Source organism: Hevea brasiliensis, chromosome 1 (genome assembly GCF_030052815.1).
Source record: "Hevea brasiliensis isolate MT/VB/25A 57/8 chromosome 1, ASM3005281v1, whole genome shotgun sequence".
In the NCBI taxonomy this organism is placed as follows: Eukaryota; Viridiplantae; Streptophyta; class Magnoliopsida; order Malpighiales; family Euphorbiaceae; genus Hevea; species Hevea brasiliensis.
Window position 1 is genome coordinate 3,658,296 of NC_079493.1, and position 13,154 is coordinate 3,671,449.

At 32.2% G+C, this 13,154-nt stretch overlaps 2 protein-coding genes and 1 non-coding gene across 3 annotated transcripts; all 3 read left to right on the forward strand.

The window, feature by feature from the left end:
* Positions 1 to 2,222: 2,222 nt before the first annotated feature.
* On the forward strand, positions 2,223 to 7,237 carry LOC110667321 (uncharacterized). The gene is made up of 7 exons (XM_021828127.2): positions 2,223 to 2,626; positions 3,519 to 3,574; positions 3,677 to 4,587; positions 5,124 to 5,319; positions 5,400 to 5,585; positions 5,733 to 6,103; positions 6,692 to 7,237. The coding sequence occupies exons 1-7, from the start codon at positions 2,424 to 2,426 to the stop codon at positions 6,830 to 6,832; spliced, it is 2,064 nt and encodes a 687-aa protein (XP_021683819.2). The 5' UTR covers positions 2,223 to 2,423; the 3' UTR covers positions 6,833 to 7,237.
* Positions 7,238 to 8,918: 1,681 nt separating this feature from the next.
* On the forward strand, positions 8,919 to 8,991 carry TRNAK-CUU (transfer RNA lysine (anticodon CUU)). Its single transcript has one exon. It is a non-coding gene; the product is annotated as a tRNA-Lys (tRNA).
* Positions 8,992 to 8,998: 7 nt separating this feature from the next.
* Positions 8,999 to 13,067, forward strand: LOC110667319 (general transcription factor IIH subunit 2). The gene is made up of 5 exons (XM_021828126.2): positions 8,999 to 9,149; positions 10,315 to 10,594; positions 11,017 to 11,478; positions 11,771 to 12,143; positions 12,573 to 13,067. The coding sequence occupies exons 2-5, from the start codon at positions 10,316 to 10,318 to the stop codon at positions 12,695 to 12,697; spliced, it is 1,239 nt and encodes a 412-aa protein (XP_021683818.2). The 5' UTR covers positions 8,999 to 9,149; position 10,315; the 3' UTR covers positions 12,698 to 13,067.
* Positions 13,068 to 13,154: the final 87 nt, after the last annotated feature.

Below are 13,154 nucleotides of genomic sequence, written 5' to 3' on the forward strand. Positions count from 1 at the left end.
ATGAAAATTTTGATGGTGTTGCATTCCACTCTTTAGGATGCATTAGCTTTAGATAGTTATAGAAATTGTAGTTAAAATAAGTATTTTACTATCTGAGTCGAACGCTCACTCCTGTTTACCTATTTTTCCAGGCTACAGGAGGAATTTTTTTATAGAGCAATCTGCTTTATTCCTTGCAGATTTAATATCAGTTATTTAATTATTTTATTATTTTTTCTAAATTTGAAATCTAAAACTCCGCATGTGTTAATAGTAGTATGTACATTGTTAGAAATCGTGTTAATTTAAATTATTGAGATTAATAAATAAAAATTTGTATGATATTTAAACAATTTATAAGTGATAGTATCAGGGTTGAGCGGGGCTCCCTTGACTTAAGTTTTTTATAGTTATTAGATTTGATTGACCTGAATAAAAATATTTTATTTTATTTACATGTTGGGCCTAAGTTTTCAGGCATTGGTTATGGATTTGAGAACAATAACGCTTACTACGAGTCTCAAGGGCTTTACGCCGTCTTAAGTCCTAGTGCCGATCCGGCCCATAAATTGAGTCGTGACAATTATCAATTAAAAAATAAATTATATGATAAATTTTGTTAAAAAATTATGATTTATTAAATTTTTAAATTTTTTTTTTATTTTTTATGTAAAACTTTTTTTTATCAAGTTAATAAAATATTCATAATTAATTACTTTTATAAATTAGAAAATTATTTTACAAAAATTTCATTAGATAAATTATAAATTTATATTAAATTATCTTATTTTTTATAATAAAGTAATTATATTTTATATGAAACTAAATAATCATATAAAGTAATTATTATGATGATAATACATGTTTAATATCTTAGCAAAATGTTATTAAGAAAAAAAAATCCTTAAGAATAGTCTTATAGGACCTCCAAATTGCATAAATGGTTATTTTAAGATAATGAGTGGATCTCTCTCTATTTTTCTCTCAAAACAATCTCTTTTCTTCTTAATTTAAAAGGCTATCGCTAGTCTTCTTTGCCCAGCAACAGCCGTTTCTCTTTCTTTTTTTATTTTTTATTTTTTATTTATTTATTTTTTAATTTTAATTAAATTGAAAATACACAATATTAAAAATAAACAACCTCATGTCAATGAGACTCTAACTTAGTTAAGCGATTGGAAAGATATTTTCCTTATAGAAAAAAATTTGATTTACAACTAAGTTTTTGGGTATATTAAAATCCAAATTTGTTTTTAGTAAGCATTTAATCCTTAAATTTAAATTTCTTTAACAAATTAGGCCATAATGTACCGTTAATTACTTTTTAATTTAAAATAATTTAATTTTTAAAATTTTATTTTATTAATAAAATAGTTTCTAAATCTAAATTTAGTATTTAATTAATTATTTACGTTATATCCAAATAATTATATAAATTATTTTAAATAATTGAAAATAAATGATTAATAATATTTAAATTTAAAGACTATTTTAGTAATAAAATTTTAAATATTATTTTATTAATAAAATAAAATTTTAAAGATTAAATTATTTTAAATTATAAAATAATTAATAAATTTAGATGGTGGTAATTAATTTATTAACAAAATTAAATTTTAAAAATTAATTGATATATTCTATGATTACTTTATTTAATAAAATAAGATGATTTAATAAAATTTTATCATTTATTTTATATAATTTATTTAAATTGTTATATTTTTTTATAAAGTAATTAATTACAACCATTTATCTTATATAATTTATTTAAATTGTTATATTTTTTTTATAAAGTAATTAATTATTAAAAATATATTAATTTAATAAAAAAATTATTATGAAGACTATATGTAATACAAATAATTATTTAACTTAACCCAATTTATTATAATGAATGAATAATTTTTTTCTACAAATTTTTAATGCAATTTACTCTATATAATTTATCTATTAGATTTTAAAAAATATATTATGTGTATATTTTTTTGTTTATATAAAGAAACTTCACTATTTAATTAAGTTAATAAAATTTTTATAATTAATTACTTTAAGAATATATATTCATTTATAAAAATTATATAAAATAAATCATAAAATTTTATTAAATTATTTTATTTTTTTTATAAATTTATTTTATAATTAAATAAAATAATCATAGAATACACCAAATCGAATTGATTGTTACTTAAAAACAAGAGAGATTGACTTTAAAAAAAAAGGGCATCATTGTAAATTATCTTAGATAAACATAAGGAACTCTTGAGCGCTTGGAAATTGAATGCAGCTTTGAGCTCCAAAAATACAAAAGAACGCAGGTAGAGAGAGGCCTCTCTCTTATCGCAACACTGAAATCTTCCTTTCTCCTCTTCGCCAATGGCATAAAGAAGCCATTTGTGTTTCCCTTACCTTCCAGTCCCAGTCGCTGCGTCTAATTATTACTCACAATGGATATTGGCGGTGGTGGAGGCAGCGGTAGAGACAAGGGTTTGCCGCCGGTGACCAAACAGTCAAAATTTGCAGTGTATCAAAACGCGACCTTATCCGCTGCTTTAACTGCCAACAGCCTCCAGCCCTCTAAATCCGCCCTCCTCTTTATCTTCTTTCTCTCCTCTGCCTCCGCTTTCGCTCTATTCTCTGTTATCTCCAGGTATAGACTTCACATGAGCACAAATATATATGGATTGGTATGTGTATGTGCCTCTAGCTTGACAATGTAGGGTCTTCTTTTGGAGTTGTAAGTTGTTAGTGCTTGTGAATGTTAATTAGGGTTTTAAGAGGGTTTAACATGGATTTTTTTCTTTTTTTTTCTTTAATATTTTTTTTATTTGTTTTGTTTGTTTGCTAAGAAAATATAGGAGATTTACTGGTTAGTTGTTTCATCGTCCATGTCTCTTATTGGTTTGTTTAAGGTGTTATGTCCCTGTGGAGGTTGATATGATAAACTAGAGTTAGTACTTCAGTTAGAGCTCTAGATTTTTAGTGATTTCATCGTCTATTTCTCTTATTGGTCTGTTTAAGGTGTTTTCTCCCTGTGTAGGTTGATATGATAAACTAGGGTAGTACTTCAGTTAGAGCTATAGAATTTTAGTGATTTCACCATGTATTTTGGGTGGTTTCGAGCATATATCAGGTTTCACAGTTCAATCTAAGAATTTGATTGCAAGTTGGAAACAAAATTAGGGGAATAGCTTGTAGGTAGCTTCATATTGTGATTATTGATAAGTGTGCACAAATGACTTAGATGGTCAGAGCTACATGCTATTTGATGTTTCCGTACTTCGTTTCCCTGGCCATCCCTGAGAATTTGTTCTCTACTTGCTTTCTGAATAACTGGAAAAGCTTCTTTTGAAGGGTAAAAGGAAAAGAAATGATTTGGTCTGTTAGTTCCCATGGAAAGAAACAACTTGGGTCAATAATTTGACATAGTCATTTATCTTGAAAGAGTTCTCAAAGAATAAATAAGTTATGCTTAATGGGTAAGGTTGGTTTATTTAGAATCTAATTTGACTGACACTATCATTTGGTTCACGATGATGAAGGGAAAATGGACTGATTGAAACAATGAAATGCACAAATTTTCCCCTAGAAGCAGCTTGTAAGTTGTCTAGTTCAATGGAATTTCCTTAATCATCTGAATTAAATATTATGTCACTGTTGCTATAATTGATATTAGTTAACTTGTATTTTGTTGTGTCAGATATATTCTCGAAAGTCTTACAAGCTTTGGTGGGTTTAGTTTTTATTGGATCTTTATTTGCCTTCTTCAAAGCCATCTCTTGGCATAGAGGAAAATATGCTGCTGGTGTTCCAATAAAATCTCCCTCTAAAGAAACTAAGGATCAATCACTTCTAACGACCCGTCAGCTGGGGCTTTTGGGATTAAAGCCAAAAGTTGAATCAGTTATAACTGAATCTTCAAAGAAACCTCCCAAGTCCAAACCTATATTGTCTGCTTCAGATGTCCTTGTCCCAATTCACCAACAAATTACCAGTTCCCATCGTAATTCCCGAGTTGGCTCTGATAAATCAAATGCTGGCAGTGCAAATAAGATTACTTCTTTTAGCACCCCATCCAAATCACAGAGTTCTCCATCCTCTTTATACCTTGTTGCTGGGGCTAGTTCACCTCTGCCTTCTACTCAATATTCTCCAGGGATGGATTCAGCAGTCTCAACTCCTTGGTCAGGCAAGCGAACCTCCTCTACTAAAGAGATAGCCACAGAAGAACAGCTTGAGCAGTTCTTGGCAGAAGTAGATGAGAAAATTGCAATGTCAGCTGGGAAGCAAGCAACTCCACCCCCCACAATTAGGGGCTTTGGTGTGGCTAGTCCTAATACGGTAGCTAGTCCAGCTAATACATCTGGAACTAAGAGGAGCACACCCTTGCGACCTGTGAGGATGTCTCCTGGTTCACAGAAGTTTACCACCCCACCTAAGAAAGGAGAGGGTGAACTTCCTCTACCAATATCCATGGAAGAGTCTATTGAAGCTTTCAAGCATTTGGGCATCTATCCTCAGATTGAGCAGTGGCGTGACCGCCTCAGGCAATGGTTTTCATCAGTTGTGTTAAATCCTCTACTAAGCAAAATTCAAACCAGCCACTTTCAGGTCTGCCATTATCATCATTAACTTATTTTTTAGTTATTATTGCTACTCTATGATTCAGTAAAAAACCATATCTTTTGTGTTATCATGTTTAGTTAGTATATATCTGGCTGTGTTCTGTATGTAAGTGGAATTTGGGATCATAGCATTCTTCAATGATAGTTTTATTTTTGCATTCACGGCTTCCTGGAAATATCTTTTGCACATCGGGAGCATTCAGTTATATGCTTTTTCTTACAGGATTTACTTGAGGTAGAAGCTTAAATGGTCAATGTATATCATTTCAGAAATCTTGTAGTATATTGAGCAGATGTTTTGCATAATTTGTTAAAGCTTAAGCTTTGCTTAGTCATCATGTGTTACGTTCTGAATATAAGTTCTGAAATCTAAGAGAATTATATTGAAAACTTGAAATGAATACTTGTTCTATGGCCCTTTCTTTTGCGGGTATTTTCCCTGTAAAATGACAAAAGCTAAATCTGCTATATAGTTGTTATTTTCTACTCACTTTAATTTTCATTAATTATTGTCATGTGTAGGTAATGCAAGCAGCCGCCAAACTTGGTATTTCAATCACAATTAGTCAAGTGGGATGTGATTCACCAACTAGTGGAACTCCTGCTACTATGTCTTCAGTTGATAGGAAGGAATGGCAGCCAGCATTCACACTTGATGAAGATGGACTTCTCTATCAATTACGTGCTACGCTTATGCAGGCCCTTGATGCTTACATGCGTAAGTTGCTCCATCATTGCATGGGTTTATTATTTCGATTGTTGATAAGGATTTATGGTGTCTGATCTTATCACATGTAGCTAAGTTGCCTCTGGCCAACCTGCAACAGTCGCCACAGCAAAATCCTATGATCCCTATCATGCAGGAGTGTGTGGATGCCATTACTGAACACCAAAGGCTTCGTACATTGATGAAAGGAGAATGGGCCAAAGGTTTGCTACCGCATATCAATGTTCCTGAGGATTTTATGGTACAGAGGATTCGAGGTATTCAGAATCCTAAACTGTTGACTTTATTCTTATTATCCATTCTTCATCTCAATTTATCTTTTAGAATATTTCTATATCTGGTGTCAACGGTTCCATTTCCATGCAAATGCAACTTATACTTGCCTGCTTGTGGAATTTTTACAGAGCTTGCTGAAGGAACCTGCTTGAAGAATTATGAGTATCTGGGAAGTGGAGATGTGTATGACAAAAAGAAGTGGACTCTTGAGCTTCCTACAGACTCGCACTTACTCTTATATTTGTTTTGTGCTTTCCTGGAGCACCCAAAGTGGATGCTTCATGTGGATCCTGCATCTTATGCTGGAGTGCAGTCTAGCAAGAACCCCTTATTCTTGGGGGTTCTTCCTCCAAAAGAAAGGTTTCCTGAGAAGTACATCTCCGTCATATCTGGTGTTCCTTCCACTCTTCACCCAGGGGCATGTATTCTGGTTGTTGGAAAGCAAAGCCCTCCAATCTTTGCCTTGTACTGGGATAAGAAACTACAATTCTCTCTTCAGGTAGGTAATGCAGTATCTTAACTTTGGAGTGACGGATGGAAAGGCTGGGGAGGACTACAATAGCATTAATCAAATTACTCACTTGCCAGTAGAGGATCTTAGAAATGCTATCTCATTTACTAAGGTGATTTAACTTTAATAATGAGAATAAGCAATTTATGACAGCATCAGTGGACCATTATGGATAATGGCATTGATATGGGCATGAAACTTGACTGAAGCACAAAAATAGAACACGGGGAAAGCAGACGAGAGAAAGGATAGATGGAAGTAGTGAGATGTGAGGCTTGGATAACAATGGTTATTAGAATCAACTCTACACCACACTGTGATCATGTTAAATGTGCTTTCTTATCATTCATCTATAATTTTGGCATAAATACATTCTCAAGTTGACTGGATCGTCGCATTATTATATCCACCCTAATGTACATTTTGCATGTGATATGTGTAAGCTTACTTCCAAATTGACAATGTAAGTGGAGGACAGTGATGATACTTGAATGTGTCAGTGATATGTAGTCCCAGGCTGCATGATATATGGTTTTGCATAGGTGAAATAAGAAGAGTTTTGTTCTTTGTTTTCAGGGAAGAACAGCATTGTGGGATACCATCTTGCTTTTGTGCCACAAGATCAAGGTAGGATATGGAGGCATAGTTCGGGGTATGCATCTTGGTTCGTCAGCCTTAAGCATACTTCCAGTTCTGGAGTCAGAAACTGATGACTGACTATTGCATTCCAGCTCGATATGGCAATGAATGATATGATACAAGTCTCATCTCAATGGTTAAATGCGCAAGTTCGCTGGACCGCCTAAAATCTTTCTTGCTACAAAAGGGTTGTCCAAAATTTTGGCAATGTACTTATGCAGTCCACTGATGATTGGCCAAAGAAATTAGGCAAAAATTTGCCGGCATTGTACTTCTTCGAAGCTTTTTTCCCCTACACCTGCCTTTTTTTGGCGTTAATGTTTCCAAAGCCGAAAAGGAGATTAAAAAATATTAGTCATGTAGATTTTCAGGCTAATGTTCTGTTTTGATTAATCCATGGTGATTTAGGGTACTCTTAAAATGTTCCAAAAACAATTGCTAGACGATGATTTTAAAAATTAAAATCCTTTGTATCGTATGAAATTTTGATAATAAGTATAGTTGCTCGTATGCTGAAACATAGCTGCATGATTACCTTGTACAGAAGTTGTGTTTCAATTCAGACAGCTTTAATTAGATGAATCAAATCATTCGAAAAGAATGATTACATCTTTTAAAAGGAGTGCTTGTAGCATAGACGATTAAAATGGTTTGGCTATAGTAAAGAAATCAGGGAGGAGAGATTTAAAATAATATATTAGAAAGTAATCCTAAAAAAATTATAATTTTAAATATTGATTTGGAATTGATTTGTTAAATTTTAAATAATTTTAAATTAAAAATTTATTGAAAAAAAAAATTATGTTTGAATTGTTATTACAATATTAGATTTTATTTGTTTTATGAAAAATAATTTGTTTATGAAAAATATTTTTTAAAATAAAATTTTTGTGAAAATATTTTTTATTATGTAATTACAATATTAATGCTATATATTTATTTGATATATGTGTAAATATTTTCATATTTTTATAAAATTATTAAAATCTAGAAAATAAAAATAATTTTATGTTTTGAAAAGAAGAAAGTCATTTTTTCTTAAAAATGATTTATTTTTTACTTTAATTAGAAAAATATTTTCTGTTAATTAATTTTCCTGAATGTCTAAACACTAAAAAAGAAAATATTTTTCAAAAAATAAATGAAATCTAAGTGATAAAAAGTGATATTATTTAAAATTAATTTTAAATTTATGTTCAAGCAAGTGATAGTTTAATTATTTGTAACATTTGATTAAAGTAAAAATTACTATTTAGTTTTTGTACATTAATGAAACTAATCATTTAATCTTTATATTTTGAAAATTATGCTATTTAATCATCATATTTCACTACTGTTAAACTATGTAGTTCCTCCATTAAATTTTCAGTTTATTTATACTATTCAAACTATTATTAATCCTCTCTATTTCAAGGAAATTAATTAGTTGATCTCTGAATTTTGAAAAACATTATTATTAAATCTCTCTATTTTAGTGAAACAAATCAATTAGTCTATGTATTTTGAAAGATACATTATTTTGAAAAATATAATCTTCAATAAAAATAGAAAATTTTTCATGTGAGATTAAATCTGAATTTATATATTTTTTTTAATTTTCAAATTTTATGTACATCATTTTTGTGTTTTCTCTATTGGAAAATATTTTTCCTTGATTACTTAGATGTTAAAGCAAATTAATTAATTTTTTATATAGACAGTTTCTATTAGTTTTATCAATAGAATGAAAATAAAGAGAGAATGAGGAGAAGAAGAGTTCACGTGTAGAGGAAAAGAAATATTGAAAAAAAAAGGGAAAATAAGAGAGAAATAAAGAGAGAATTATGGTAGTTTGGTATAAAAAATAATTATAAGATTAAATAATTAACAAACTCAAATAACATAGACTAATTAATGTGTTTTTTCAAAATATAGGAACTAACTAATTTGTTTTATTAAAACAGAAATATTAAATAATAATTTTGTATTGACTAATGGAAAAATTGATGAAGGGACTAAATAGTTTAATAAAAGTAAAATATAAGGATTAAAATAGTATTTTTTTCAAAATATAGGGATAAAGTAGTTATTTTTGTTAAAATAGAGAGGCTAAATAATAATTTATCCTTGATTAAATTCAGTCGATAAATATCTATTTTAAAATCTTAACACATCTTTAAAACAAGCCCGTCTAGCTCAGTTGGTAGAGCGCAAGGCTCTTAACCTTGTGGTCGTGGGTTCGAGCCCCACGGTGGGCGTATTGTTTTTTAGTTATGACACCGCAATAAAAAGCACAGTTTTCAAGCAACCCCGCAAGGATCAAAGAACCCAATAGAAGAAGAACCAGTGCAGAAAAACCGCAGCTACAGCACAAGCAGAAAATTTTATTTACAATCTTTCAATTCGAAAACCTTAGGTATGATTTTACTTCTCCTTCTTCGTATGCTTTCTTATTTGTTTGGAGATATTCTAGTTCAAGGCCATATGTATTTCAATTTTTCTTCCTGCAATTTGAAGCACTGCTTCATGGAAATTGTTTTCTCTGTGTTTGTTACGTAAGAAGAGTACTAAATATTGATTCTTTTGTGTGAAAATAGTAATGATGTGGAGGGTTTGAATTGTTTAGAACAGATTAGGTCAATTTTATTCACTCCATGTTGTGTATATAAAAGTATTTTCTATGCGAAGAGTTATGCTGATCCTAGAAATTGCATCTTTCGGTTTGCTTTTGTCATTTCATTCTTATGTTTGGTATGATATTAAAAGCTGCAAATTGTTAAGAGTAGAGCTGGGAAGTTGTTTATACACACACACATGCACACACACTATGGTTTCATTTCTCATTCTACAAAGAGAAGAGAGAGAGTTAGTTTTACAGGTAGGAAACATGTAGTAAAAGAGGTCTTTGTAGAGTTGGTATGAGCTGCTTGCACACACAAAATTCTCATTACTTTTGTCGCGCAAAGCTCCCACCTTTGCTTCATAGGGTTTATTTGTTAGCATTTACTTCTGTAGCAGCCATCACCCTTTGTTATAGTTGGGAAATTGGTCATACCATGATTAAACACCTTTTATTCCTTTTGGTAATTGTTTCTATGTATTTGGAGATTGTGCTTCCCTCTTAATCGTTTCTCTTTTTTCTTCTTCTTTTTTTTTTTTTCCTTTTTTTGATTACCTTGGATTGGGTTAGTTTAGACCAAGATTTAATCAAGATTCACACTTTGTTCATGATATCAAAAGCATTTGATCACATGAGAGGCATGCTGGAGGTAGATTCTCAGAAATAGATGTAATTGGATACCATGTTACTTTTATTTTAGTGGCACAATGAAATCAACTTAAATAATTTCATGACAGAAGTTATGTATATCTGTATATTATTAATTATGGTTTTAATATATAATTTTTTTTTAATCCAATCTTGTTTGTTACCCTTGTAGCAATTATTGACATATATAGGCCCATTGAATTGTATTGAATAATATACAACAATAACAACTAAGCTTTAATCATGAACAATAATTTTGTTAATAAAATCATGAACAAAAAAAAAAATTATGATTTTCTTTGTCATTTTACAGTATGAGCACAGGTGAAAAGAAGCGATTGAATGGAGAAGCTGAAGAAGATGATGATGTTGATGTAGATGGTGATGGACTTGATGCGTGGGAGAGGACTTACACTGATGAGAGGTCATGGGAGGCTCTGCAAGAGGATGAGTCAGGACTGCTTCGCCCTATAGACAATAAGGCCATCTACCATGCTCAGTATCGCCGACGCCTTCGTTCCCTGTCTACCACTGCTGTTCGCATCCAGAAGGGCCTCATTCGCTTTCTTTACATCGTTGTTGATCTCTCCAGGGTATTTTTTTTTTTTTATCTCTCTTATTTTTGAATTTAAGAATTTAATTCACTATCTTTGTATTTAATAATTTAGCTCCCCATGCTTAGTTCTATCTTGTGTGATTGAAAGAGAGAGATTTAGGATTGGTAGTAATAGGATTAGATCAACAAAAATGGTGGTATAGTGTGGTATTATTCAACAGGATTAGATCAACAAAAATTGTTCTCAATAAGTTGTGACTTGAGAACCCAAACTCATGTCCAACATGCAAGATAAGTGTGGAAGCACCCGAAAGCTTGGCTGTGAGAAGGGAACCATCTTCAATTGGTAATTTGGTAATGAAAGTAATAAAATCAGAGATGTAGGCTCAAGAGTTGTAGCAAGTTCTGTAATTGTGCACTGTTTCTTATTTTTTTCCTCGTTTCCATCGATGTATGTAGGCAGCATCAGAGATGGATTTTCGACCAAGTCGAATGGTTGTGATTGCAAAACATGTTGAGGCTTTTATTAGGGAGTTTTTTGATCAGAATCCACTTAGCCAGATTGGTTTGGTGACTATAAAAGACGGGGTTGCCCATCCCTTAACAGAGCTTGGTGGTAGTCCAGAGTCCCATATCAAGGCTTTGATGGGGAAGATGGAATGCTCAGGTGATTCCTCACTACAGAATGCCCTAGACCTTGTCCGTGGATATCTTGATCAGATTCCATCATATGGTCATCGTGAGGTTCTGATCTTATATTCAGCCCTCAGTACCTGTGATCCAGGAGATATAACGGAGACCATCCAGAAATGCAAGGAATCTAAAATAAGGTGCTCAGTTATTGGTCTTTCTGCAGAAATGTTTATATGCAAACACCTCTGTCAAGAAACTGGTGGATTATACTCTGTTGCAATGGACGAGGTGAGTTCTAGTGGATCTTCAGATCACTTGGAATTGAATGAAATGTTACATTTTCTTAGGAATTTCTGGTGAAAGCAATCATCTGCTAGTTCCCAGCACTAGAAACATTTTATTAATGCCTTGTACCATGCATATAAGTACCTGCTTCTACTACATCTATAATTCTGGGTATTAAAATTTTTTTTCCTCGTTTTCATCTATACTTTATTAATGTTGCTTCTTCATCAATACAACTTCTTACCTATCTGAGCTCAAAGGCTACATCATATTTTTATGTGTTCATGTCATTCAGGCCCACTTTAAAGAGTTAATGCTGGAGCATGCACCACCACCTCCAGCAATAGCAGAATTTGCAATTGCTAACTTGATCAAGATGGGTTTCCCACAAAGGGCAGCAGAGGGCTCTATCTCTATATGTTCTTGTCATAAAGAAGCTAAAGTTGGCGATGGTTACATTTGTCCGAGATGCAAGGCACGTGTATGTGAGCTTCCTACTGAATGCCGTATTTGTGGATTGACACTCGTTTCTTCACCTCATTTGGCAAGGTCATATCATCATCTCTTCCCTATTGCGCCATTTGATGAGGTGTCTCCACGACAAAATGAACTACTTCACAGACCAGTGAAAACTTGTTTTGGCTGCCAACAGAGCCTCCTCAATCCTGGTATGTTAGATGCTTGTGTTCATACATTTGCATGCCTATTTATACTCTCTCATCCAGATGCAGATGAATTGTATCGCTTGTTGCTATTACTGTTAAAGCAGAAAAATGAAAAGGATAGTTATAAAATTTTCAACTGCTACACGCCTTAATATTTGAAATCTATTCTTAAATTGACAAGATAAATTTAAGTAAGCTAGATAATTTAAATGCCTTATCGAAGGCACCCTATCATTTTGTAAAGTTTTTAATGAAGGAAATTACTGCACATCAACTCAGTTCAATCATGTTACTAATGAAACTTTCATTAATGGAAGCCTTGGGTTAGGATGAGATTATGTCTCTGTTCCTCCCTCGGCAAGTGTTTATCTCTCTCTCTCTCTCTCTCTCTCTCTCTCTCTCTCTACTGACTTATTGCTGTTTTTGTCATAGGCAACAAGCCTGGCCTTTCTGTTGTTTGCCCAAAATGCAAACAGTACTTCTGTGTTGATTGTGATATTTACATTCATGAGAGCTTGCATAACTGCCCAGGCTGCGAGAGTTTCAGACATTCATAGCCGCCAGTTACCACTGATAAAAATGAGGAATTATTGCTGCCAATTGTCATGTTTTTCAGCTGCCATACAGCTATGATATTGTCCTAGTACTGGACCTTCAAGCGAAGTCTGAGCAAGATCAGGCATACATATAGGTTCATCAACTGATTTGGCGTCAGAGAAGTAGATGATTGTTCTGCTATATCAGTTTTGCCTAAAAGGAAGAAATTGAGTTATTAGTCTTCTTTTCTGCAACTGCTTCTATATGGACATGTAAACAGGAAGGATTCTTATGTAACTTGCTTATTTGCAGCTGTTGCTTCTCCCTAGTCGGATTTTTGTAGTACTTTGTAGCAAGGATAGACAATGAAAAGAGTCACCTTATTCAACATTCCCAAGGTTCCTTCTCTTAAATATAATGGTAGACGCGGTCAATATTGTGCTATTTGACACGAGTGTTAAAAACCTAATTTTCAAG